Here is a 23,614-nt window from a genome sequence, read left to right as displayed (position 1 = left end):
GTGGCTAATTGAACTACAAACATGTCAGTCTGACAGCATTAACAGTTTATGACTCGTGCGTTGGAATCTCCAGCTTTCTTCACTTGCTCCTGGACAATTTCTCCCTGTCATGAGACTCTTCCTTAACTGGAAGACTGGGTCCTTATGTTTACACCCAGTATTTTACCTTTGATTGAAACTAGACAGAAGGCAAGTTCACGGTCTGTCTTCTCGTAACTGTCAGTGCTGAAAACAAGACATGAGAATAAAAACATGGCTTTTGGGAAAAATGCATTTAACAAGTGGTTTCTCCTCCATTGACTGACGTAGTTATCTTCCCTTGAGATACGGCCAAGTCTCATGTTCTTCATATTTTTTCCTTTTAGTTTCCACGTGGACGACTCTTAAATAAAAATGAGAAACACGAAGAGAAATTAGTCATGCTCACCAATCAGTCAGAAGATTCTGAAAGGTAATTACAGACACATTATTTAGAGGATACATGCCTCTAATAGTAATATTCTAGTAGGAGCACTTCAGTTTCCAGACAAAGGTTTTCAGTCTATTAAGAGTAGACGAGAACTTATCTGGATACAACCATAAAGAGTTGATAAGAAATATATGGTGGATAACAGCGTGGACTATTTGAACACGTTTTTTTTCGCTGCTCTTCAAGGGGCAAGAATCATAGCAAGTTACGGAAGTTATTTGATTTTTTTTTTAAGTATTTGATAAATTCCCCTTGACAAGTTTGGATCTTCAGATGATTTCTCCTCAATAGCACACATTTTCACCTAGGAAACAACTCTATATCTTTTTTTAAAATTTATTTTTAAATTTAATTTATTTTCGTTGCTGCGCGCGGACCTTCTCTAGTTGTGGTGAGAAGGGTCTACTCTTCTTTGCGGTGCACAGGTTTCTCATTGCGGTGGCTTCTCTTGTTGTGGAGCATGGGCTCTAGGTGTGCAGTCTCAGTAGTTGTGGCACACTGGCTTAGTTGCTTCACGGCATGTGGGATCTTCCCAGACCAGGGCTTGAACCCGTGTCCCCTACATTGGCAGGCGGATTCTTAACCACTGTGCCACCAGGGAAGTCCCAACTCTATTTCATTAATAGGGTGAAGAGTAGCTATATCTTCTCTCCTGTGTTCTTAAATCCTCAGCTCAGGTATAGGATGAGAAATTTACTAAGTCCCTTAACAAAAAATCCCTTCTTCAGTCACTTTCTACATTCTATCGACCATTTATGGCTTTTCTCAAGCTTCACTCTAGTCATTGACCCATGTAGTTACTTCTTTGACTTCTTATTTGGCACCTTTTTTTGTGCAAGATATTGGGCCAGCTGCTTCTAGACAATGAATCAGATCCTGTCCTTTTCCTCTAGCTGCTTGCAGTTTAGAAGCGAAAAGCCACACACACACCTAAGTATAATAAATGTTGAGTGTTTCGTGTCATAAAAGAGACACAGATAATCTGCCCTGAGGCATCAGAGGAAGGTGAGAATCCTAGTTGTGAGCATAAAGAGATGCGTGAAGAAGGATTTGTTTGACCTAGTTTCTGGCAAAAAAGAAAATAGGGGGACAGATGGAAAAAAAGAAAAAGGAAAGCGTATTCCAGGCTGAAGGCAGAATGTATACAAAAAAGTTGTGTAGGTAAGTTGAGGACTTGTGTTGGTTCCAGTGAGCTTTTTGGTTTGACTTCCACACCTGGCATATAATACAAAACTCATCTTGAGTGAGAGACTAAATAGTTGAGGACTTATTGTACACGCCAATGTTTCTCTGTGTATAAAGACAAAATTTCTTTCAAGTGAAAGATAATTTAAAGAAATAATTACCCTCAGGTTCTCAAGTCGGTGTTGCTCAAACTTGGGTTCTCATAACCTATGGATCTGGAGACATATTCTCAGGATTCTTGGTCTGTGAAAAACTTTTCATTAAAAGAAGCCCATAGGTACTTCCACTGTGAGAATCACGACTGTGCACAAGGGAAGCCAATAAGAATTCTGAACAAGGATTGACAATAGGCTAACCTGGCCACAGTGTCTGAAATTGGCAAAGGCGGGGAAGTGACTAGAAGCTTGAATAAATATAGAATTGCTGATTTATCCCATTCCTCTCAACCGGTTATATTCAGTATCAATAACAAGCATTTTAGCCTTTAATTGTATAAATTTAGCCTTTAATTGTATAAATTTATACAATTTATAAATTGTATAAATTTAGCACTTTATTATGCATCACAGTTTATTATTCTATAATTGTGCTGTATGTATAAGTCTTGTCTCGTTGATGAGATTTTATCTACCTCAAGGGAAAGAACTCAGCATACAACAGTATAACCCACTTTAGCAGCAGGCCTATAATAAGCATTGATCAATTTCATATAAATGATTATAAAATGTGTAAGCAAAATAGAAATTCAGTTCACAGGAGTAGTTTGAGGATTAACCGATGATACTGACAACCTCTAAGATACTATAGATATTATAGAAGCGTAGAAGACAACATATGATGTTGAACGATTTCTAGGAAAGATGATACCCCACATTTGCCAAATTTTACCAGTTTAAAAAAAAAAGAATGAAAGAGAGGAAAGGAAAGAGAAGAAGGGAGGAAAGAAGGAAGGAAGAAAAGCAGGCAAACAAACTATTGTTTCTGTGTTTTGAAGTTATGTATAGTCTAGCTTTTCCTTCAGTAGAACCACAATGCAAAGAGGTAGGGATTACCTCCCCATCCCATCCCACCCCACACACCATTTTCTTCCAGGTGGAGAATTACAAGGACTCTGTAAGCTCCTGAGTCCCATTCTACTGCCCCCTCTCCTTGGCAACCCAAATTAATGTTTAGAGTCTCTCCATTTACCCATGATGAAAATTACTCAGAAGTTAGTAGTTAACATATTTTTTTCTACAGTAGTAAAACTTTTGTATTTCTAAGAGAATGAGACAGGTAGGTCCTTTGACAGTAATTTAAAATGCTCAGGAGATGGTTTTCAGGTTAACCTTTCTGGTGTATATGACTTGGAGTCCAGAAGAAGGACGGTGGATGAGGCAGATGCTGCAGTCCATACCCCCCTCTCAAGGGAGGTGAGAAAGAGAGAAGAAAGCAGGGAGATGAGAGGCCACAGAGTAGGAACTAAATAGTGAGTGCTGGTCATCTTTCCCTCTTCCTCTCCTGAACTGACCCCTTCCTACTTGAACCGTTTTAGGTTCTGCAGGGTAAAATCTGCCACTTCTTGAAGGTGATACACTGATATCACGGTTGTCATACCAAACTTCTTTCTAAAGTAAAGGGGCAGAGGAAACAACTTTGATCCCAGTGAGAAACTATCAAAATAAAAACAGTATTTTATGGTTTTTATATTTCCTGTTAACAAAATCTCGAAGCATATTGTTTAAAAAGCAGCCCCACTCAATATATCATGATCCTGGGGTCATCCTTGCTTTGATGTACTCTTATAAGACCAGCTCCTCATTTAAATTTTCCTAAAGCAGAATTTTTTCCCTGTCCTAACATCTATTTTAAGAAATTTATTTTTAATAAATTATGTGTTCAGAAAATTATAATTATTACCTAGCAAGGAAAACTATTATGATTCATTATAGCCTCAAGTAGAGGTAATCACAGTAGAATAAAATGAATGTTAAATTCCCATGACGTGCCTCCTTTACCTGGCATTAAACTCACTCACATTAGCACTTGTTCAACCTACGTATTGAACGTGGTCAAATACAATCTCTGTTATTCATTGCTTTCTGGGAACAATACACCGGTTTCAGATGCCCTTAAGGAGCTCCTGTGTCTTTCCCCACATTCAAAGCGTTTAAATGTCTTGATGCAAAACACTGGTGGACTTTAAGAAAATTAAACAACAGGTTTTTGTTTTTTGGTTTTTCTTCCCATACATGAAGAGTACACTACCCTCCAGATGCAGTATTTGGCAGCCAAAAAGCTGCTGGCTATTAAACATCCCTTAAAGCTTCATTTTTTGCTCATAAAGGGAGGAACAGTGTAGGGACGTTTATGGGGTGATAGGCAAATATTTTGGTTGGAGCAAGACTGTGTGGTAAGCGAAAGCTAAAATGATCATTTTTATGATATCATAAGCATTTTTACAATTCTTTTGGCCTCTTCATTTTTAACCTACTTCTTACCTGACCCTAAATTAAACTATTCTGGGAGGGCCATTTATACAGTTGCTGTCCACATGGTGAAGAGAGAAGTGAATGGTGTCATCTACTTTCTCAGACTGGCATATGTATTTTCTATCCATTCACATTGTTTTGTCAGATAAAAGAGAAATTAATTTTGAAGTGCTAAGTGTTTTTAATTACTCACAGAACATCACAGATCCTCACCTATATTTTCTCATAAATTTTGTTAATTCTTAGTCATGCTTTAAACAGTTTCAATATTTAAACTTATGAGACAAATTTGTCAGTTTTTCAGAAATTATAGTTCTTCAAACTAATAAACATCAAAGTTACATTGGGTTTCTGGACAACAGTCTAATTAAGTCTCTTCTCTTTCCAAAATAAGAAAGTAGCATCTCAAGCATGTGTTTATGTGTAATATATTACATAACATTAACTTTTATTGGATGGATACATTCACAGAGATATAAGACAGGGGGCTTTTAGAAAACTTGTGTTTTCAGCCAGACTCCATAAAGCACATTTCAGAAAAGCTTTTTCCATACAAACAACACCCATGGGATGAACATAGCCTTTCCATTTTCTAAGGCCCAGCTTAAACAAAATGCCAAAGAAGGTATCTATGGTATATCTTCTGTCTGTCTGTTTTTAATACTTTATGCCCACATAAACTCTTTGTTTGATTCAATGCAACAATAACTTGTAAAGTTACTACCATGTGCTAGGAAGTGTTTGGGGAAATACTGTTGGAAAGAATACCAAATTAGAATTCTCCAAAGGAGCTACTTATCAGTTAATCTCGGAAGAACTGGCACTACCTCTCAGCATGAAATTTGTGTATCTGGAGACTGGATCTGCCAGCTTTTACCTCAATGGAAACATCTTTGGCATTAACTGGGAAGGCACAGAGCTCACTTGGAGGTCTAACTAGGCCCCAGGCAGGCTGCAGACAGCATGCAGCCAGCTGAAGGAGTCATAAGTCTGTTCTTTCTGTGTGTGGCAGTTCTTGAGTTGCCCTTTTTTTTGCAGAAGGCTTCAGAGTTTAAGCTAATGACATGTCCTCCAGCATGGTAATTAAATACACAGACCCTTCTAAGGCAGTACATTTAGTTTCGTGGCTTGAATTTGATGTGGTTCAAGGCCAATTAACATGATGGAAGATATTGCATTAGCAAAATTCCAGTTTTCAGGGCAATTTGGAAATAACAAGTTCACAACTCTCTTTATGCTGCTCTGACAGGAAGTTATATCAAAACACTAAGTGAGGAAATAATGCGGAAAAATGAAGGGACTTGAGTTTGGAAAATTCAATTTGGTTCTGGTTTGGATCTTTCTCTTTTATTCCTTCATATAAATTGAAATTTTAAGTTTAATGCCCTCAGTGAATTGGATTTTTTCATTGCTGGTAGGCTTCTACTTTGAATACTATATATGTCTCTGATCAAACATAGGTTTACTTTAGAAAGTAGGGAGGTTATGTTCAGAATTTGTTTGAAATCAATTTTTATTCCCTGTGTTTAGTCATTTATATCATTTGCTAATTTTTATATTGACACAGTGCTCACTTTATATTCTGAATATATTGCTCTGTTAGGAAGGATTGTAATTACTTAAATCACACATCACCTCACTTTCCAAGGAAACTGCACTAGGGAATCATTTTTTCGTTTCACATCTAGGAAATATTTCTAAGCTGGAGACATCTACTTTCCAAATACAATGACTTTCATTGTTCTAACCATGTGAGTTCCATTATTCTCCTTATATTACCAGCTCAGTATTTTCAATTATCACAGAAAATATCAGCACATTAAAAAGTGAAATAAAATTTATTTTAAGACTCCAATCATTTGGATGATTTGCCTTTTTAAAAGTTTTTATTTTACTCTGTACTATATCACACTTTATTTATTTTAGAATATAAACAGGAGGGGAAATGTAAATATTAGAAATGAAACTTAGATGAGTTTCACACCCTATACTGTTGTTATTATCAGTACTTGAATACGACACTCTTGAGGTGTTACTGTTCAAAATCAGATTTACATTTATTTAATATCTTATACAGCTTGGACAGTCTTTTCACATTTATATCTAAATTTAGAGTAGATTACAAGCTACACAGAAAAGTAAACTTCAATATGTGATTCCTGGTTATTTCCAGTTGCTTCTGTGTCTTACCTGCTGAAAGGTTAGTTGCTCTTTATAGGAAGAGAGCTGATCACAGTGAGTAGCACATGGTAAAGTCTCTGAAATGTTTGTTGAATGAGTAAGTGGAGACTAATTTAGCTGATAAGTTTGCTCTGCCCCTCTGCTAAACAGAACATTTTTCTGACCATTACAAATGAACCAGCCACCATGCCATCTTATTCTCCTTGTCTCTTTCTTTTTTGAAAATAGTTTCTATTTTCTAATTATAACAGTAAAACGTGAGTTATAAGTCAGTTCTTTCTGTGTGTGGCAACTCTAAGAGTTGCTATATTTACGTAGAAGCCTTTAGTGTTTGCAAATACAGATGAATAGGAAGAAAAGAAAACTCAGGTTTAGTCCTAACACCCAAAATAACTACTGATAGAATTTTTCAGATCTCTCTACCTCTTTTTATCTTTTTCTTTAAAAACAGGACTATAGAGAAAAGGTTGCTTTTGAAAATTTTTAAGTAGGTATATTATAAATATTTTCCCAAGTAAATATTCATCTCGATCATATCCGGTTATATAGCCATATCAATATTGATTTAACTGATGCCCTGTTTGAGACATATAAGTTGTATTCAATCTTTTACTATTAGGAACAACGCTGCAACAGATATACTTGTATTTAAATCTTTGTGCACATTCACCTTTGTTTTCTTAGGGTAAATTCCCAAAAGTGGAGTGTTGAGTGGAAGTACAGAAAAATTTAAAACTTTTGACATGTACTTAACAATGCTCTCAAGCAGAATAACCCCAGTTTACCTTCCCTCCAGAAACAGAGTAATTTTTCTACATTGTCATTATTGCTCCAAATATTATTCACTGTTGAACCAAGTACTTCACTCTGGTCAAAATTTCTTTCCTAAGAATACTATCCCTTACTGGAGTTAAAGTTGCTCTGCCACCTCAGTTGGTCAGCTTTCTAGAAGTCCTTCTCACCAAGTGAGACAACCTACCCATACTATTTTCTCTACAGTCAACCCCATGAGTTACTTTTTTTCTAACATCCTCACTTCTTGAGCTCTCTGTCGTTCTCTCCAGTCTGGATTGTTACTCTTTGGCCAACAGTGCAGTCTTTCCTAGAACCTTCTTTACCACCTCAGAATTTCTAATCGTTGGTCTTTTCTGGCTGTTCGGTTTTTCTAGTGAGGGTCTTTCCAATCTGTAGTCTTGAGATATATGAACGGCTGTACTATTTAGAGCAAAAGTGAGGGACGAGATCTCAGACTACTACAGTTTATTATGTAGATTTCCATGCAACCTCTCAACCCCACCCCAGACCTCTTCTGTGCCTTCTGTCTCTCAATCCAGAGGCTTTGGGTTTCATCTTTCCAAAAGAATCATCCTCTGGCCATGCCTGGGTTATTAAGACAGCTGCCTGGGAATAAAGACGCAGACAGAGAGAAGGACTTGAGGACATGGGGAGGGGGTAGGGTAAGCTGGGACGAAGTGAGAGAGTGGCATGGACATATATACACTACCAAGTGTAAAATAGATAGCTAGTGGGAAGCAGCCGCATAGCACAGGGAGATCAGCTCGGTGCTTTGTGACCACCTAGAGGGGTGGGATAGGGAGGGTGGGAGGGAGATGCAAGAGGGAGGGTATGGGTTTTGCTTTGTAAGCCACATTCAAAATCGTGTTCATTAAATAACCTAGTTAAGCCCATTTACATTTGTTGATATGATCGGCATGTTTGTTCTCAATTCTGTCCTATTATTTGATGTTAATATTAATGTTAAATTTACTATGTTTCTCTCTACTTGATCCGTCTTCTTTGCTTATTTTTAGTACTTGTTTTTGCATTTAGAAAAGCTTATATTTTTATTCTAGTAGTTGCCTAACTCTATGCTAATAACTCAAACTTCCCTTGATCTTTTTTTCCCCCTTAATTAGGCTTCTCCTATCTGGTTTGTTAGATTTAAGTGATACTCTTTGACTCCTATCTATAATCTATGCAGCTATGAACTTATGCTAATTTTTACTTTTTCCCTTCTCCTACAACTTTTTAAATTACTTTTATTTTGTCAGAACCCATATTTAGATAATGCTTTTTCATGCTTGTTCTCCCTTTTTTTTTAGTCTTGGGTATATTCTTAGATCTACTATTTTAATACTCATCAGCAGTCTTTTTGCCAAAGTTTCCTTTAGTTTTAATACATGTAAAACAGCTTAACTGGATACAAGATTCTTGACTCATACTTTCCTAAAATTATTATTTTTATTTTTTATTTTTATTTTTTTGCGGTACGTGGAATGCGCAGGCTCAGCGGCCATGGCTCACGGGCCCAGCCGCGGCATGCGGGATCCTCCCGGACCGGGACATGAACCCGTGCCCCTGCATCGGCAGGCGGACTCTCAACCACTGTGCCACCAGGGAAGCCCCTAAAATTATTTTTAAAATGCTGTGTCATTTTTGTCTTGCTTCTCATGTTTCAGTCAAGAAACTTTGTAAGTTTCTTGGTAATTTTTACCCCAGATGACGGATTCTTAAAAACTAAATAGTTTTACTAGACTCTGTCTTGTAATTTCGAAGGCATATGGGGGTAGGGGGACACTTTCAAAAATAAAATTAAGATTTCGTTTTTTACTTTGATTATAGTTTTAATGGCTGTTCTATTTCATTGCTTTATTTTTCTTATTCAGGAAAATCAAATGTGTACTGGATATTTTTTTCTGTTCTATATCAAGCACTTCCTTTCTGATCCTATTTATTTCTTCATTTTATTTTTGTTCCTCTACTCAAAATCTCTTATGAGACTCTTAACTAAATCTCTTCTTCCTTGGATACTTTGTAATTTCACCTTCACCCATGAGATGATTTTTATCTTTTTTTCAATTTTTCTTTCCTGAATTTGGTCATATCTCATCTTAAATTGTGCTTTTGCTCACTTCTGTCCTGGGTTTTCTTGAATTTATGATTTAAGGTCCTCTTTTATATCTAAAAATGTCTATTTAGAGATGTTTAAAGCTTGTTGGAGTTTTCTTACAGTTTTCCTGTGCATCATGTTTGGTTTTTTAGAGAATATTTTGATCAGCTAAAATCTGTTGATTCTCAATTTCTGTTTTTCTTCTTGTAGTTTTTAGTGGTTGTCAACTGCCCATTTTATAATCAGTTTCCTAGACTGGAAATAATAGATGTCTCGATGTAAAATTGGTGAGAATGTCTTACTAGGTTTCCTAGTTCAAGAGGACCCTCCTCTGATGGTAAAGATAAATGCTTTTTCTTTGGTGGTTGGTGTGTTCAAGGTTAATGTATCTTCTGATTTTGTTTTTATAGGTAGGGTTCAATTCCACAGCCTGGTTTATTACATCCCTTCATCACCAGACTCCACAGGATGCTTCCTCCTTCCAAGTCTCATACTCTCCTTCACAGTGGTGCCCACCCAAGGCCGCCACTGTCAGGGGACAATTCTGCATGGGTCTTTCATGTTCATGCATGTCTTACAAGCAGAGACACTGAGTGCCTTTGTTCTGGGTTACCTTCCCAAGACATTTATTTTAAAAAAATTCTTAGAAGACAAAAGTAATGTCTTCTCTGGACTGAAAGGCACAATTGCTTACAGTTTTGGAATATAGTGTCCTCCTTCATAGCAGCGGCAGTCATATTTACTGTCCAGTATAAAATATTCATTTTATTAAGATCAGGGCTCCTCCTCTGTAATGCAATAAACTTGGTCACAAGTGCTACCTGGCTACCTTTGCACCTCGCTACAAGAACTAGGCTTGAGGAACTAGCCCAGCTTATCAAAAACACCAATACCTGGCTACTGCTATTTCTGTGAGCAATAAAGTCCTTTGTCTCTGATATATAAGTGTCATCTCTTCTGTCAGTATCCATGAAACACTGATGGGCTAAATTGTTAGCCTGCAAGGAGAAAGTCTCAGCCTCTTCACAGTTCTTGATGGCGGCCTTTTGATCTTTGAGTCCCCAGAAGCCAGTTCTCAGACATGTTCTGAGTGTTTTCTCATTCAGAAGGGGACTTTCACCTCCTTTTTTTTTTTTCAAAATTCTGATATATTCCTTTTGAAAATATATTATGAATATTTTCAAACATATACAAAAGCAGAGAGAATATTATGGTGAAGCCCTTAATCATCACAGCAGTTTTTATAATATTCAATACATGGGCAGTCTTATTTCATCTATATCCACACCTATCCCCCAACTTTGAATTATTTTGAAAAAAATCGAAGGTGTCATTTCATCTGTGGATATTTCAGTATTTCTGAAAGATAAGTATTTCTTTTAAAAAACATACCCACAATATCGTTATTACAACTAACATATTTAACAACAATTCCTTAAAATCACAAAATATCCAGTGTTAAGATTTTTCCCAATTGACTTGTTTCTATTTACAGTTTATTGAACTAGGATCAAACATTTGATAATTCTAGCTAATTATCTTTTGTTCTACAGCTTCCTCTTCTTTTTTTTCTTGCAGTTTTGTGGTTGCTGTTTTGTTTTGTTTTGCTGTTGTTGTCTCTTGAAGAAACTGGGTAACTTATAGAGTTTGCCAACAGCAATCACATTGATCATATAATAGATGTTCCTCTGTCCACTGTATTTACTATAAATTGCTCCTTAGATCTAAAGGCTTGGTCAGAATCAGATTTTATTTATTCATTTGGCAAGACTACTTTATAGGTGACATTGTATACTTCTACCTGAAAATACTTAATGTTTGCTCATCTCTTTTTTGGATTACTATCAGCCTCTGATAATTGCTTAGATCCATTCATTTATTATTATGATTATAAAATAGCAATAGAGCATTCTACCATGTCTTCTTTATTATGTAGAATAATTCTATAAAAAATTTCCCCAAAACTATATGACTATTCTGAGATACAGATTATATAGGAGAGGCAATATAAATAACTTGATTCTGTCATGTATCTGTTTTTGAAATAATGGGGACATTTTTTTCTCAGGGAGATTTTTTTGATGTTCATCACCACTAGACCACAATGGGTTTGCTCCTCTTTTCAACTCATTCTTCACCAGACCCTGCTCTGGCATGGTTCCCAAATCTAGCTTTGTTGGTTTGAGATTGAAATTTGTAGTACTCTCTGTCTCTTATTGCTATGGACTGAATTGTGTTCTCCCCAAATTCATATGTTGAATCCCTAAACCAATATGACAGTATTTGGAGATAGGGCCTTTAGGGGATAATTAAGGTTAAATGAGGTCATAAGGGTGGGGTCCTGGTGCAATAGGATTAGTGTCCTTATGGGAAGAGACATCAGAGAGTTGCCTTGAGCTCTCTCTCTCCACACATGCATACACACACGCAAAAAAAGAAGAGATCATGAGAGTACACAGTAAGATGGCACAATCTGCAAGCCAAGAGAAGAGGCCTCAGAATAAAACCTACTTTGCTGGCATCTTGATCTTGAACTTCCCAGCCTCCAGAACTGTGAGAAATAAATTTGTGTTGTTGAAGCCACCCAGTCTGCAGTATTTTTTTATGGAAGTTTGAGCAGGCTAAGACACTTATTTATGCTACAGATCCCTATTGTGGATTTTATTTGCCCTTCTTGTTGATCTGTAAGCATTTTGGAGGATGTGTGGAGGAATTTGGATTAGGCAACTGCTAAAATGTAACAGGAATCTAGAAGTCCAGGCAATATATTGAGAAATAATCCCCTAAAGAAACACATGCACTTTTATTATCAAAGGTATGATTACCAAACCTGGTTCAATTTAAGACTCTTAGAAATGTTCCAGAGTACAAGGATTTATTTCATCTCTATATAGTGGTAATCTTTATTTTCTTTATCATATGGTATAATTTATTAGACGATGATGAGACCCCTTCTCATCAATGGCTCAGAGAAACTCCTAGCTATCCTTTTGAGCAAAGCTGATAGAAGTTCTTATTTACTGACAAGTAAAGAGCACCCACTATATCAGTGACACCATTTAAAAACAGTCTTGTGGTGGAAAGTGTGGTTTCTTGAGTCAGACTGCCTGAGTTCAAATCGCACTTTTTAGGTAAATTACTTAAGCTCTCTAAAAATCGTCATTTTCTCATCTTCCTGATGGGAATAATAATAGTCATAAGGATTAAATAAGATAATACATATAGAGCTTCTGACACATAGTAAGCATTCAGTCATCCTACAGATGCATTTAAAACAACCAACTTAGTTTATGGTTAGAAAATGTTTCACCTTAAAAATATTTCAGGTGTCAATAATTCTCTCTATACTTAGAAGCAGTCATGTAAAATTAGGTAGAAGTCTATATAATGCCCCCAAATGTGTCACTGACTTGTTTCTTACAATAAGAAATATAAGAAGCATTGAGGACAGTTCTTGGCCCATAGTAAACTTCAATAAATATTTGTTGGTGAGTGAATTAAAATCACATAGTAAAATTATATATATAATATTTATCTCACCCCATCTGGGGTCAAAGGATAGAGGACCTTGATTCTTCTGCAATTATTTTATAGAGCTTCAGAGACACACATGAATACATGTGAGACTTTCCATAACTTTACTGATCTGAATTTACAAGGCAATATTCTTTCTGTGTATAATGCTGCTTGGATTTATATAAGCATCACTTATGCCCATTGTAACATCTTTTTTTCTGACACCAAATGAGTGACTTTTTCCACAACCAATTCTCCAACACCAACTGTGTGTGCAACAATTCAATTCAATTCTGACGCTAGCTACTTGGAGTTAGACCCCACAGGTTAAGGGCTCAGTCCCACAAGACTGGCCTCACTTTGAATTCCAGTCACAGGGGCCACCTATACTTCTGACTGACAGGTTATAAATTTGGGGGATCCTATAACCCTCTCCTCAGGTTCTATAATTCACTAGAATATTAATACCTTAACTCAGTGTTAGAGCAGTTAAATAGAACATTTAAAAATCACCAGACTTATGAAATAGTCTAGAGAGATTTAAAGAAGTAGAGCATCTATATAGAATTAGTTGCTTAATTCATCAACATTTAATAAATCATGTACAGAGGTCCCCAACTTATGATGGTTTGGCTTATGATTTATTTAATTTATGGTGGTGTGAAAGCGATATGCACTCAGTAGAAACTATATATCAAATTTTGAGTTTTGATCTTTTCCCTGGCTGGCAATATGCATACCATACTCTCTCATGATGCTGGGCGGTGGCAGTAGACAGAGTTCCCAGTCAACCAGGCGATTGCGAAGATAAACAACCAATACACCTACTACCATTCTGTCCCCATACAACCAATACACCTACTACCATTCTGTCCCCATACAACCATTCTGTCTTTCACTTTCAGTAAAGTATTCAATAAAATAGACTTTGTGTTAGACGTTAGATGATTTTGCCCAACTGTAGGGTAGTATGAGGCTAAGCCTTGATATTGGGTAGGTTGGGTGTATTAAATGCATTTTCGACTTATGACGGGTTTATTGAGATGTAGCCCCATCTCATAAATCAAGGAAGATCTGCATTAGTGTATCCTGGTTTCTACAAAACTAGAATAGATTTAATATTAATGAAATCTTTGATTTTCCTGAGACTTGTTAATTTCTCTCTATGATTTAGAAGTTCCTGCACTTAAAGCTGTCAAAGCTTAATGTCTTCTTTATGTTCTCAGTTATACATCATTGATCACTGTTGTTTTACTGATCTTGAGGTTAATTTTCTCTACGCCTCTGAACAATTCTCTGAACTTTCACGGTCCCTTTATCTTTTCTCTTCAATTGTGGGTATTTAACAACACCAACAAACAAACGGCAAAAAACATAAAACAAAACAAAAAAACCCAGACCACATGTAAAGTAGTCTCACTAATGTGACTCTCCATGACTGTTCTTTTCCAATGAGAAGATTTTCCTCTACCTGACCACCTGTTTCTGCTCTTAGCTCCTTGCCCTTTGGAGTCGATACTTAAATTTGTTTCTATTTTGAAGCAAAATGTCAAGAGGCAACCCCCATAAATATAAAATTAGATAGCTCTGTACCCTCAGGGGCTTAGTACAAGATCCAGGTTATATATAAGTCTAACATTTCAACACCTTTAAGTAAACTTTTATTTTAAAAGTCAGAACACTAAGTAATGTGTCTATGATAAAATGCGTCTGACAATAATGAATACTTTGTAGACCTCTCATTTCTCAAACTACCCAAATTTGCTCCTCCCTCAGTCTTCTGTCTCAGTAAAGGGCAACTAGCATCTCTGCCCAGATTATTGAGTAGCTTCTAAGTAGTCTCCATGCGTTTTCCCTTGCCTCCCTGCAGGCTACTCTAAACCCAGCAACCAGAGTGATCTTTCCAAAATATGTCACATCATATTACTCTTTTGCTCAAAACCCTCATCTCCTCAGAGTAAAATTCAAGATTTTGTTAATACCTACAAGCCCTCCATGAGCTGGCTCCCTTTTATCTCTAGTATTATTGACTACAACCTCCCCTCCATCTCTGTCTACTCCAGGCATACCTTCCTCCTTGGGTTCGTTGGACACACCAGGCAAGCTCTAGCCTTCGAGTTTTGACACAGCAGGGAGTGGAATGCCATTTCCCCAATAAGCCACAGGCTCACTCCTACACCTCCCGCAAGGCTTGCTCAAATGTCACCTTCTCAGTGGGCCTTGCCTTTGATTACCCTACATAAAGTTGGAATCCCTACTTCCCCTACTTCTGACACTCCATAGTTCTGATCCCACTTCCCTTGCTTTGTATTGTTTTCTGTAACACCTCTACCTGTTAAAATGATGACTAGACAAAGAAGTACTGCAAATGGGAAAGGGAAAAGGCATCCGCAAAGAAAAGTCAGTCAAGAGCCAAGACTAACAGTTACAGAAGAGAACAAGCAAATAAAAACAAATATATTGAAATAGGATCAACATCATTGGTAATTAGGAAAATACAAATTAAAACAACAGTGGAATACTCATTGTTGGCAAAGATATTAATACACATAGAGCTGACGTCAGTTGTAGGAAAATAGAAATTCTTATATATAGCTGATAGAAATGAAAATTGCTATAACCAATTTGGAAAGTAATCTAGAAGCATTGTTAAATTTTAAACGTTTATACCCTTTGGCTAACAATCTAAATCTATTCTATGTAAATAAAGCACCAGTATGTAAGAATATATCTAGACAAATATTTCTTTTATGACGTTAACTAAAATGACATCAAAAAGAAAAAACTGTTAGAAACAACTTGATATTCCATCATAGGGAAATAGTTAAATAAATTTGGCCCATTTATAATTTTCAATATTATTCAGCCATTAAAAATAATTGGTTAGATCTATATGTATGAACCTGGAGGAATGTTCAGAAAAATGCAAAATAAATAATTAGCAGGGTAATGTATAATATGACTATATTTTACTTTTTTAGAAAAGGAAGAAAAATTATCATATATATCATATAAATATACACATATTTGTGTGAGTATAGAGAAGAATATGGGATTGGTGCAAATACTAATTATCACAGTAAGGTGGAACTGAGGGAAGAATAAGTTTATTATTTTTTAATCTTCTCTAGTGTTGGCTTGTTAAAGTGGGTGTACTTTTATAGTGTACAATACAGAAAAAAATAAAACAGGCTTTTATTTGAAAATACATAGCCTAATGCTTTGATAAATGCAGAATAAGTGTATGTATCATATCAGAGGACCTAGGTTTTTATCTCAGTTCTCACAAAAAGGTGACATTTAAAATTAATGATATGATTCCAACATTGAATTGATCTAGGGTAATTCCTTTAATTTACACATGAAGAAAATGAGATTACCATGCACAAGGCAGGTTCTCAGTATAAGGCCACTGAATAAATGAATGGATGCATTAATTACTAGACAAAGAACGAGCTAAGTACTTGCTCAAATCACAGCTAGTTAGTGGCAGAGGTACATCTGGAATACAGATCTTCCGATTCCAGGTGCAGGGCTCTTTCCCTTGACATAGGCTTGGGAAAGCAACGTGGAGAAAGATATGTGTATGGCCCAAAGCAGTGATAAACTCTGGCTCTAAATTTGCCTAAGGCAAAAATCATGATGCACAGAGTAAAGGACCATAATTACCTTTTCCTCTTAGAAAGCTTATTACTTTTTGTTTGGGGTTTTTTGTTTTTGTGTTTTGCTTTTTGAAACATACAAAATAATGCTTAGAAATGAATTTTAAACACATGAGACACAAAACGATGTCTAACAACCAGATGTTCTATGTTGGGGCCTGCTGCTCTGTCAGAAGCAGGCCAGTGACTACACACCATCTTGCATGGAACAGCCTCGTGCTTTCGGTGCTGAGTCCTACTCTGGTCCTTCCAAGCACTAACTAAAGTATCAATATGGCTACCCAGTTGTCCCCTTTTGTGGAACATTTGATTAGCATGTTTTCTGGACTTTCCTCACACCCCAAACTTCCTCTCTTGCCCCCTACTCACTCAGGCACGTCAGAAGCATTCACTGACGAAGCCTAGAGTCCGTTCATAAATTAACTCTAGTTATTGCAGCCACCAAATTTCCCCCTTGACCTTCAACTCCTACTCTTTTCCCCAACAGACAGTTCTGCTTTTACTAACATTCAGAGCCTCTTACCAAAAAGTGACCTTTACTTTCACTCTCACCTAGCAGATCCAAAGAGCCAGTTTCGCTTTTTAATACTTCCCTCCGGATTTAGTTCCACCTAAGGTACATTATTTTCCAGTACAGTTCTGTTTTTCCTCTTAATAGAGCCTGAGCAGAGGACTTGAAATGGCCAGCTGGGCTGAGGGTTCCAGAAATATGCTGGATGAAAAGGAACAAAAAGCTCTCTGCGGGAATAAAAACAAAACAAACAAACGAACAAAAATCTGTTGAGGAAAATATAATCAACATGCCTGTTAGCTGGCAGTAATTCCCTGATCGTTAAATCAGCCACACAGTGTCAGCCACAGTTCTGTTTGAACTAGATTGTTCTGTCATAGGAAAAGGATGTTTTCTAATCAGCAGTGGTTACCTAAAGCACCAGAGGAGCGGGGAGCCTGCTAGTTAGGACATGTGTTCAGGGGTCCCTTTCTGCATCCAGAGACTGCTGGTGACCCGACAGCTGCCAACTGCCAAAATTTTGTGTAAAGATGAAAAACGTTGTTCAGAGGTGTGGAAAACCCCCCTGAGCCTAGCAAATTCTAACTAGGTACAGTTTTGAGAAATTGGGTCTAAATAAAGACAGTTGAGGCCCCTACTATGAGGTTTTTGAGAAATCTTGGACTCAAAAGTGTCCTCTTCTTAATTTAAGATTATGCAGAGGGAATTTGTCATTTTTATAGTGTCCTATTCATCACAATCTTTCTGCAGTTATCCCAGTAAACCCACTGTTTAGCACTCTCAGGTGTGGCTGGTGTCACCTATTTGGGTGAGAACAAAAGCAAGAGGAATTTCCTGTAGCGTGTCTGTGTCCATTTGGGGGCACTAAAGAACCAGTCGCAGGTGGTTGCCATGTCTCAACATACAAACAGAAGAAATGTCAAATGCCACCCCAATGTTGCCAGGTATGGGCTTTGCCTCTGACGATGGTTTTTGACAGCGGACACAGTTTCCAGGGCGCTGCTAGCCCAGAGAGTGCCCTTGTGTAATTGAGAAACAGGTGCTCTTCTTTCTGGGTGTATGCAGCCCCACGCAAGAGCTCCTGGCTTGGCCAGAGAAGCATGGGTGAGATCCCAGCCTTCCGCAGCACCAGCCAGGTGCTCTGACACAACCACCCACAGAGCTGTCCTCAGTGAGCTACCCTGACAAGTTACCTGCCCTGTCACCTCAGAAGGATTAAGCTTCCTTAGCTTCCTTTCTTATCTGAGGGTATCAGAGGGATGCTTCAACTCCAGACATTGTGTCTTGGGGTTGACATGACCTGTTTCCTCTTCTCTGGGACGTTATTCCCCAGCCATTGTAGCTAGGTGCACACAAGTAGTTCCAGTTCTGTGGGGGGGAAATTTGGAAGATAAAAATCAGTTCAGTTATTAGTTTAGTTTCACATCTCTCAGCTAGTCATGGGTTGAAATCTTCAATCAATGATTCCCAGTTGCCACTTCCTTTTCTAATCCATTGACCCTGACTCATGGCCAAGACACCTAGAGTCCTTGTTTTCCCTGCCCAGGCAGGGGTATTTCCAAGCTACATGAATAGCAAGACTCCTTTCTTATAGGCCCCATGCCCGACTTCTTTTACTTTTAAGTGAAAACTGCTGTCAAAGTAACAATGAGCTTCATCGATATATCTTTAAGCTCAGTAGCCTACCGATATTACAGATACTTTACTGAACTTTTCCTGGCTCTCACATTCCTCACTTACAGCGTCCCTAAGGTGGTACCAGCCCCCATCTCCTCGAACACTTCTCGGCTTTCCTTTTCTCCTGATTTTCCTCTAGATTTTCTTGTTCTGTTTTGGGGTTTTTTTTTTTTTTTTTTGGTTTGAACTCTCTCTTCTCTCTTGTCCTTGCACAGTGCTTTCAACTGAGCCAGCCATGTTGCATCTGGGTTCTCCCAAGTTTTTTATTTGTTTTGTTGCTAGTTTCACTAAACCTCCTCCTAAGTTTTTTCCAACGTTCTATCTCTAGCCATCATAGAAGGTCTATACCCTTTCCAAAACACCTCTTTAAAAACATTGCATGTTAAAGATAATCTTTTTCTTAGTAAGCTCCATAATTATTATATTATTTTAATTTAAATACCTCAGAGCTGTATGAGTATTTTATGAGGAAAAACTAGGGTCACAGCGCCAACTGCAGTCACTTTTGAGAGGAAGGGCTCTTCTCATAACGTATCCCATGATTTTGTTAACACTCTCTTTGAACCTACTCATGTCTTCCAAGCAGATATACTAAACTCTTAATAAGCTTCAGGCAGTGAATCTTCTTGATCAGCATAGCTGGCCCTCACTGGATCTTCTGAGCCATGTTCATTAATGAACTTGACAGCAAATTCATTACAGTTTGTTTGGAGGCAGGAAAATGTTATAGCGGCCGTTTGTAAGAAATCCTGTAAACTCCACAAGCGGAGGCATTTTTTTTTTTCTTTTCTGCTCATTGAGATAATGTGCCAACCACTAGGAAGAGTGTCTGCCGTATAATAGATGTTCAATAGTTATTTGCTGAAGGGATAGATGATAAAATCCAGTCATTTTTTATTTTACTTTTTTACCTCTGTAGCACTGTGAGGATGATTCATAAGGAAAAAATCCTCAATGCCTTCAGTGCCATGTAAACCTCTTTGTAACTAAAAATTTAGGCCACAGATATCAAACTCATATGTTTCGGGTTATATTTTCTCTGAATGTGATTCTCTACAATGAAGGTCATGTACTACTTTTCAGCCCATTCCTTTAAGTTTTTGTACCTTTCCTGTAGTCCATTCCTTTTGCTTTAACATTTTGGTTTGCAAAGTTTATTAAAATGTCATTCATTGCTACTGTTTACCTTTCCTTTCCTGTAGTTTACAAAAAAAAAAAAATGAAATCTTTCCTAGCCCAGATCCCTAAGAGAAACCAGATCACTATGCTCACCCAGAAATTTGTCTATTATCTTACTCCCTTCAGTTCTTTTCTAGAATCTATTTTTAAAACATGACAAAACGTTTTTATATGCATTCAATTTTTTTAAATTGCCTTTGCCTATAATCTTAGTGGACAGATTTTATGTGTGTATTTAATCAATCAAGCAAGATTTGTCCTTACAGAAACTTTTCTTTCCACTGCTTAAATTACTTTCATGTTAGTAAATCTGTATCATAAATTCTACTTCTCACTGATAAGGTCTTTGAATTTCTTACATGGCTATTCATAATTAAAATAGTATTAGCAAGCCTTATTTCTGTGTTGGCTAATAAATATTGAGGAAAAATCCTAAATTTGTCCTCAAATTCCTTCAGAATTCTTGGGTGGATCCCACTATTTTGGTTTTTTGTTTGTTTTAATATTTATTTATTTACTTACTTATTTGGCTGCGGGGTCTTAGTTGTGGCATGTGGGAGCTTAAGTTGCCATGTGTGGAATCTTCCTTGCAGCGGGCGGGCTCTTTTAGTTGCCGTATGTGGGATCTAGTTCCCCGAACAGAGATCGAACCCGGGCCCCCTGCATTGGGAGCACGGAGTCTAAACCACTGGACCACCAGGGAAGTCCCACACAATTTTGGTTATGTTTAGCTTTATAGCTAGGCTTGGAATAGATCTTATGTGTACTTAAGCTTGGCCCTAGATGTTAAGGGACACTCAAAATCTTTAACAGTTAAGTCAAAAATCAAGTTTCTTAACTCTGAACAGCCATCTACTTGATGAGCACAACTTTTACATTGTACTGATAACTTTCTAACTGGTTTAAGTTCATTAAGCCTAATACTTTGAGCCAAGTCTGTTCATATTTGTTCTTGAATGTTTTAAATTGAATTTCTATGCTACTCATGGATCTCTTTACTGAAGGAAAGGCCTTTAATACTCTGATGATATATTAATCAGAAAAAAAAATACAATACTTTATATACCCCTAGTCCCAATTTACAAAAATATATATGTGCATAGAAAGGAAAAAGATAAATTTACCACGATTTTATTCTATATTAAAGTTGTATTACTATTATATTCATTATAAAAGTCTTTATTACTGAAAATGCTACTAGATATACATACTTATATTTGATATGAATGTATATTTTTAATTATTAATTCTTTTCATCTTCACAACTAAATACTTTTCCCTGGCTATTTATAATTCCATTTTTAATGACTAAGTCTGACCAATTCTTTAGTTTTCCAAACTTCACTGGAATTCTGAATTTAATTGTGTTATGATCTCCATTGCACAGTCAAGCACACGCAATTACTTCCTGAACAAGTTCCTAATTTTTAGCTCTTAAAAACCGAACATCGTATGTGGCCCTTTCTTTCCTTACTTTTTTTTTTTTAAAAAGTACTTATATAGAAAAATGAACTGTTTATTAAAAAGATCTGTTTCTACCAGTATTAGAACTTGTGATCTCTTCTAATTCTTTACCTTTGGCCATCTACACAAAAGCTGTGCTCAATGAAATGCAATGAGAAGAGCTCACCTTGGGCAAGTTAATCATCTCTGTGAACCTCAGTTTCCTCACCTGTAAGACAGGGGAAGCAGTGCCTACCTCAAGGAGGCCTTCTATGGAGTGAATGCGATAAAGCATATACAGTGCTTAGTGCAGTGCCTGGCTCAGTAGACGCTGCCATCGCTGTGACTAGCCTGGCCAGGGGACTGTGTGCTTGTACATATTTCAACAAGTGTCAGGTGAGTAAAGGTGAATGTCATTTTTTTAGTAGAATGCTACTGTTTCCCATCTATTCTGTCATCGCTCATCAGAACAATGTCACCTCACCCACCTGCTGGTCTTGTTTTCACTACAGAATGCTACCTGGCCTTTGGAGATGATTTTTTTTTTTTCACTTGATCTCAAAAGTGCCAGTTAAATGTGAGATTTGCTTTTTCTGCCAAGTATTCTAACTTACCGTGTTTTAGGAACGCCTCCTCTAGTCTTGGTGTAGTTGCATTTATACAAATACCTGAATTGCTTTTATGTCAATCTTGTAAAGATGTCTGAAGAACAAAAAACAATTTATACCAAATAACTGTTTCACTTTGCTGGTTTCCCGCATAATCATGACCCGTGATAATTCCTTCCAAATTCAATGATTTGATGTTTTATAACAAAGAGAAACCAGTGTTTTTTTTTTCCATTTCACTCAAGAATAAATGATCCATTCTCTCTACTCAGAAATACACAAGGTCAACAATAGTTTTATTTTATAGTTTTTGAATCTAAAAATAATGCTGTGATAAAAATCCATTTTATTTATTATTTTATTTTTGTCTGCCTCAGGTCTTAGTTGAGGCATGCAGTATCTTTCTAGTTGTGGTGTGTGGTGCAAGGGCTTCTGTAGTTGTGGCGCACAGGTTCCAGAGCATGTGGGCTCTGTAGTTGCAGCACACAGGCTCACTAGTTGTGGTGCGCAATCTCAGTAGTTGCGGCATGCAGGCTTAGTTGTGCCGCAGCATGTGGGATCTTAGTTCCCCGACCAGGGATCAAACCCGCATCCCCTGAATTGGAAGGCGGATTCTTAACCACTGGACCACCAGGGAAGTCCCTAAAAATCCATTTTAAACCCCTGTGCTATTCCTTGATGCCAAAAGTCATATCAATGTGTTTAAAAAAAAAAGTAATTAATGAAAGAAAAACACTCCCTTTACGCACATTTCTTTCTTTTGGAATCTCACCCAAAATCATGAGGACATAAGCTCTTGAAGGTTAATGGACTTTATTACACAAAGAAGTTTTAAAGAAATATTTGTTGAATTAAATGAGAAAAAAAGTCTTCCTGAGTTTGGGTTTTTTCTTTTTCTGTTGTGCATGGATTTTAGCACTAACCCACATTTCCAAAGGCAGGCTTCTATAATCTGAGGATTTCAACAATTTTTAATATGTTTATTATGAGAAGTCCACAGGGAGGTGAAATGCCAGACATTACAGAGCAAAGATGAAGACATTCAAGGTTTGGGAGTCTTGTTTATCTATTTTGTATTTTTTCCTACCTGGGCTTTAAATATTATGGTGGAAATAGCTCATTTCATTTTTGGAATCCTTGGGCTAGAACAGACTATCAAAGTAATTTGATTCACACACATGCTCTTCTTCCACATTCTTTTAGAAAAGCAAAACACTAAATCATCTTTGCTTTGTTTCAGTTTGCACTAATTCCACAAATCTCAAAGAAGATTTATAGGCCTGCATCTTAGTTTCTGCAATATAATGAAATGCTAACTTCATTTTCATAAGATGGTTTCTACATTGAGTATAAGATAAAGTGTCAAACCGATTTTATTTTTTTAGGTTTACTATTTATGTACTTTTTAATTTTAAAATAATTTCAAACTCCCAAGAATTTCTAAGTGTATCAAGATCTTTCTTTTTTTTTTTTTTTAACTGAGCCATTCAGAAATAAATTAACACTGGATTATTTCATGAGCATTTCCTACAACCAAGGACATTCTCCCATGTAACCACAAGAAAGAAAAAAACTTTTCCTCTACCCTGTTAGGTTCAGTGTCGGGGGGCCTGCTAATTTAACCGACAAAGGTTGATTAACAGGAGAAAAGGAATACACATTTATTACTGTTTGTATTTTCATGGGATTTCACAGAAAAGAAATGAAATTCAAAGAAGTTAGACTCAGGAGCTTCTATACCCTTCTTAGCAAAGGAAATAGTGTTTGGGCTTCAGGGGACAATAAATTGTATGGAAGTAACTAGGAAATATATGGGCTATTG

General features: G+C 36.9%; 1 protein-coding gene across 1 annotated transcript in view; it reads left to right on the top strand.

Annotated features, from left to right (window-relative positions):
- Positions 1-371: 371 nt before the first annotated feature.
- The window catches only part of TNIP3 (TNFAIP3 interacting protein 3), a 90,219-nt gene continuing 66,976 nt past the window's right edge, over positions 372-23,614 (top strand). Inside the window, exon 1 of the mRNA XM_060147423.1 lies at positions 372-451. Within this exon, the coding sequence (XP_060003406.1) occupies positions 420-451 (32 nt within the window). The 5' untranslated portion in view covers positions 372-419. The remainder of the gene's footprint in view (positions 452-23,614) is intronic.

The sequence above is a fragment of the Lagenorhynchus albirostris genome, chromosome 4 (genome assembly GCF_949774975.1).
Source record: "Lagenorhynchus albirostris chromosome 4, mLagAlb1.1, whole genome shotgun sequence".
Classification (NCBI taxonomy): domain Eukaryota; kingdom Metazoa; phylum Chordata; class Mammalia; order Artiodactyla; family Delphinidae; genus Lagenorhynchus; species Lagenorhynchus albirostris.
The sequence above is the reverse complement of the archived record's forward strand: the minus strand, read 5'-3'. Positions and strand labels throughout refer to the sequence as shown.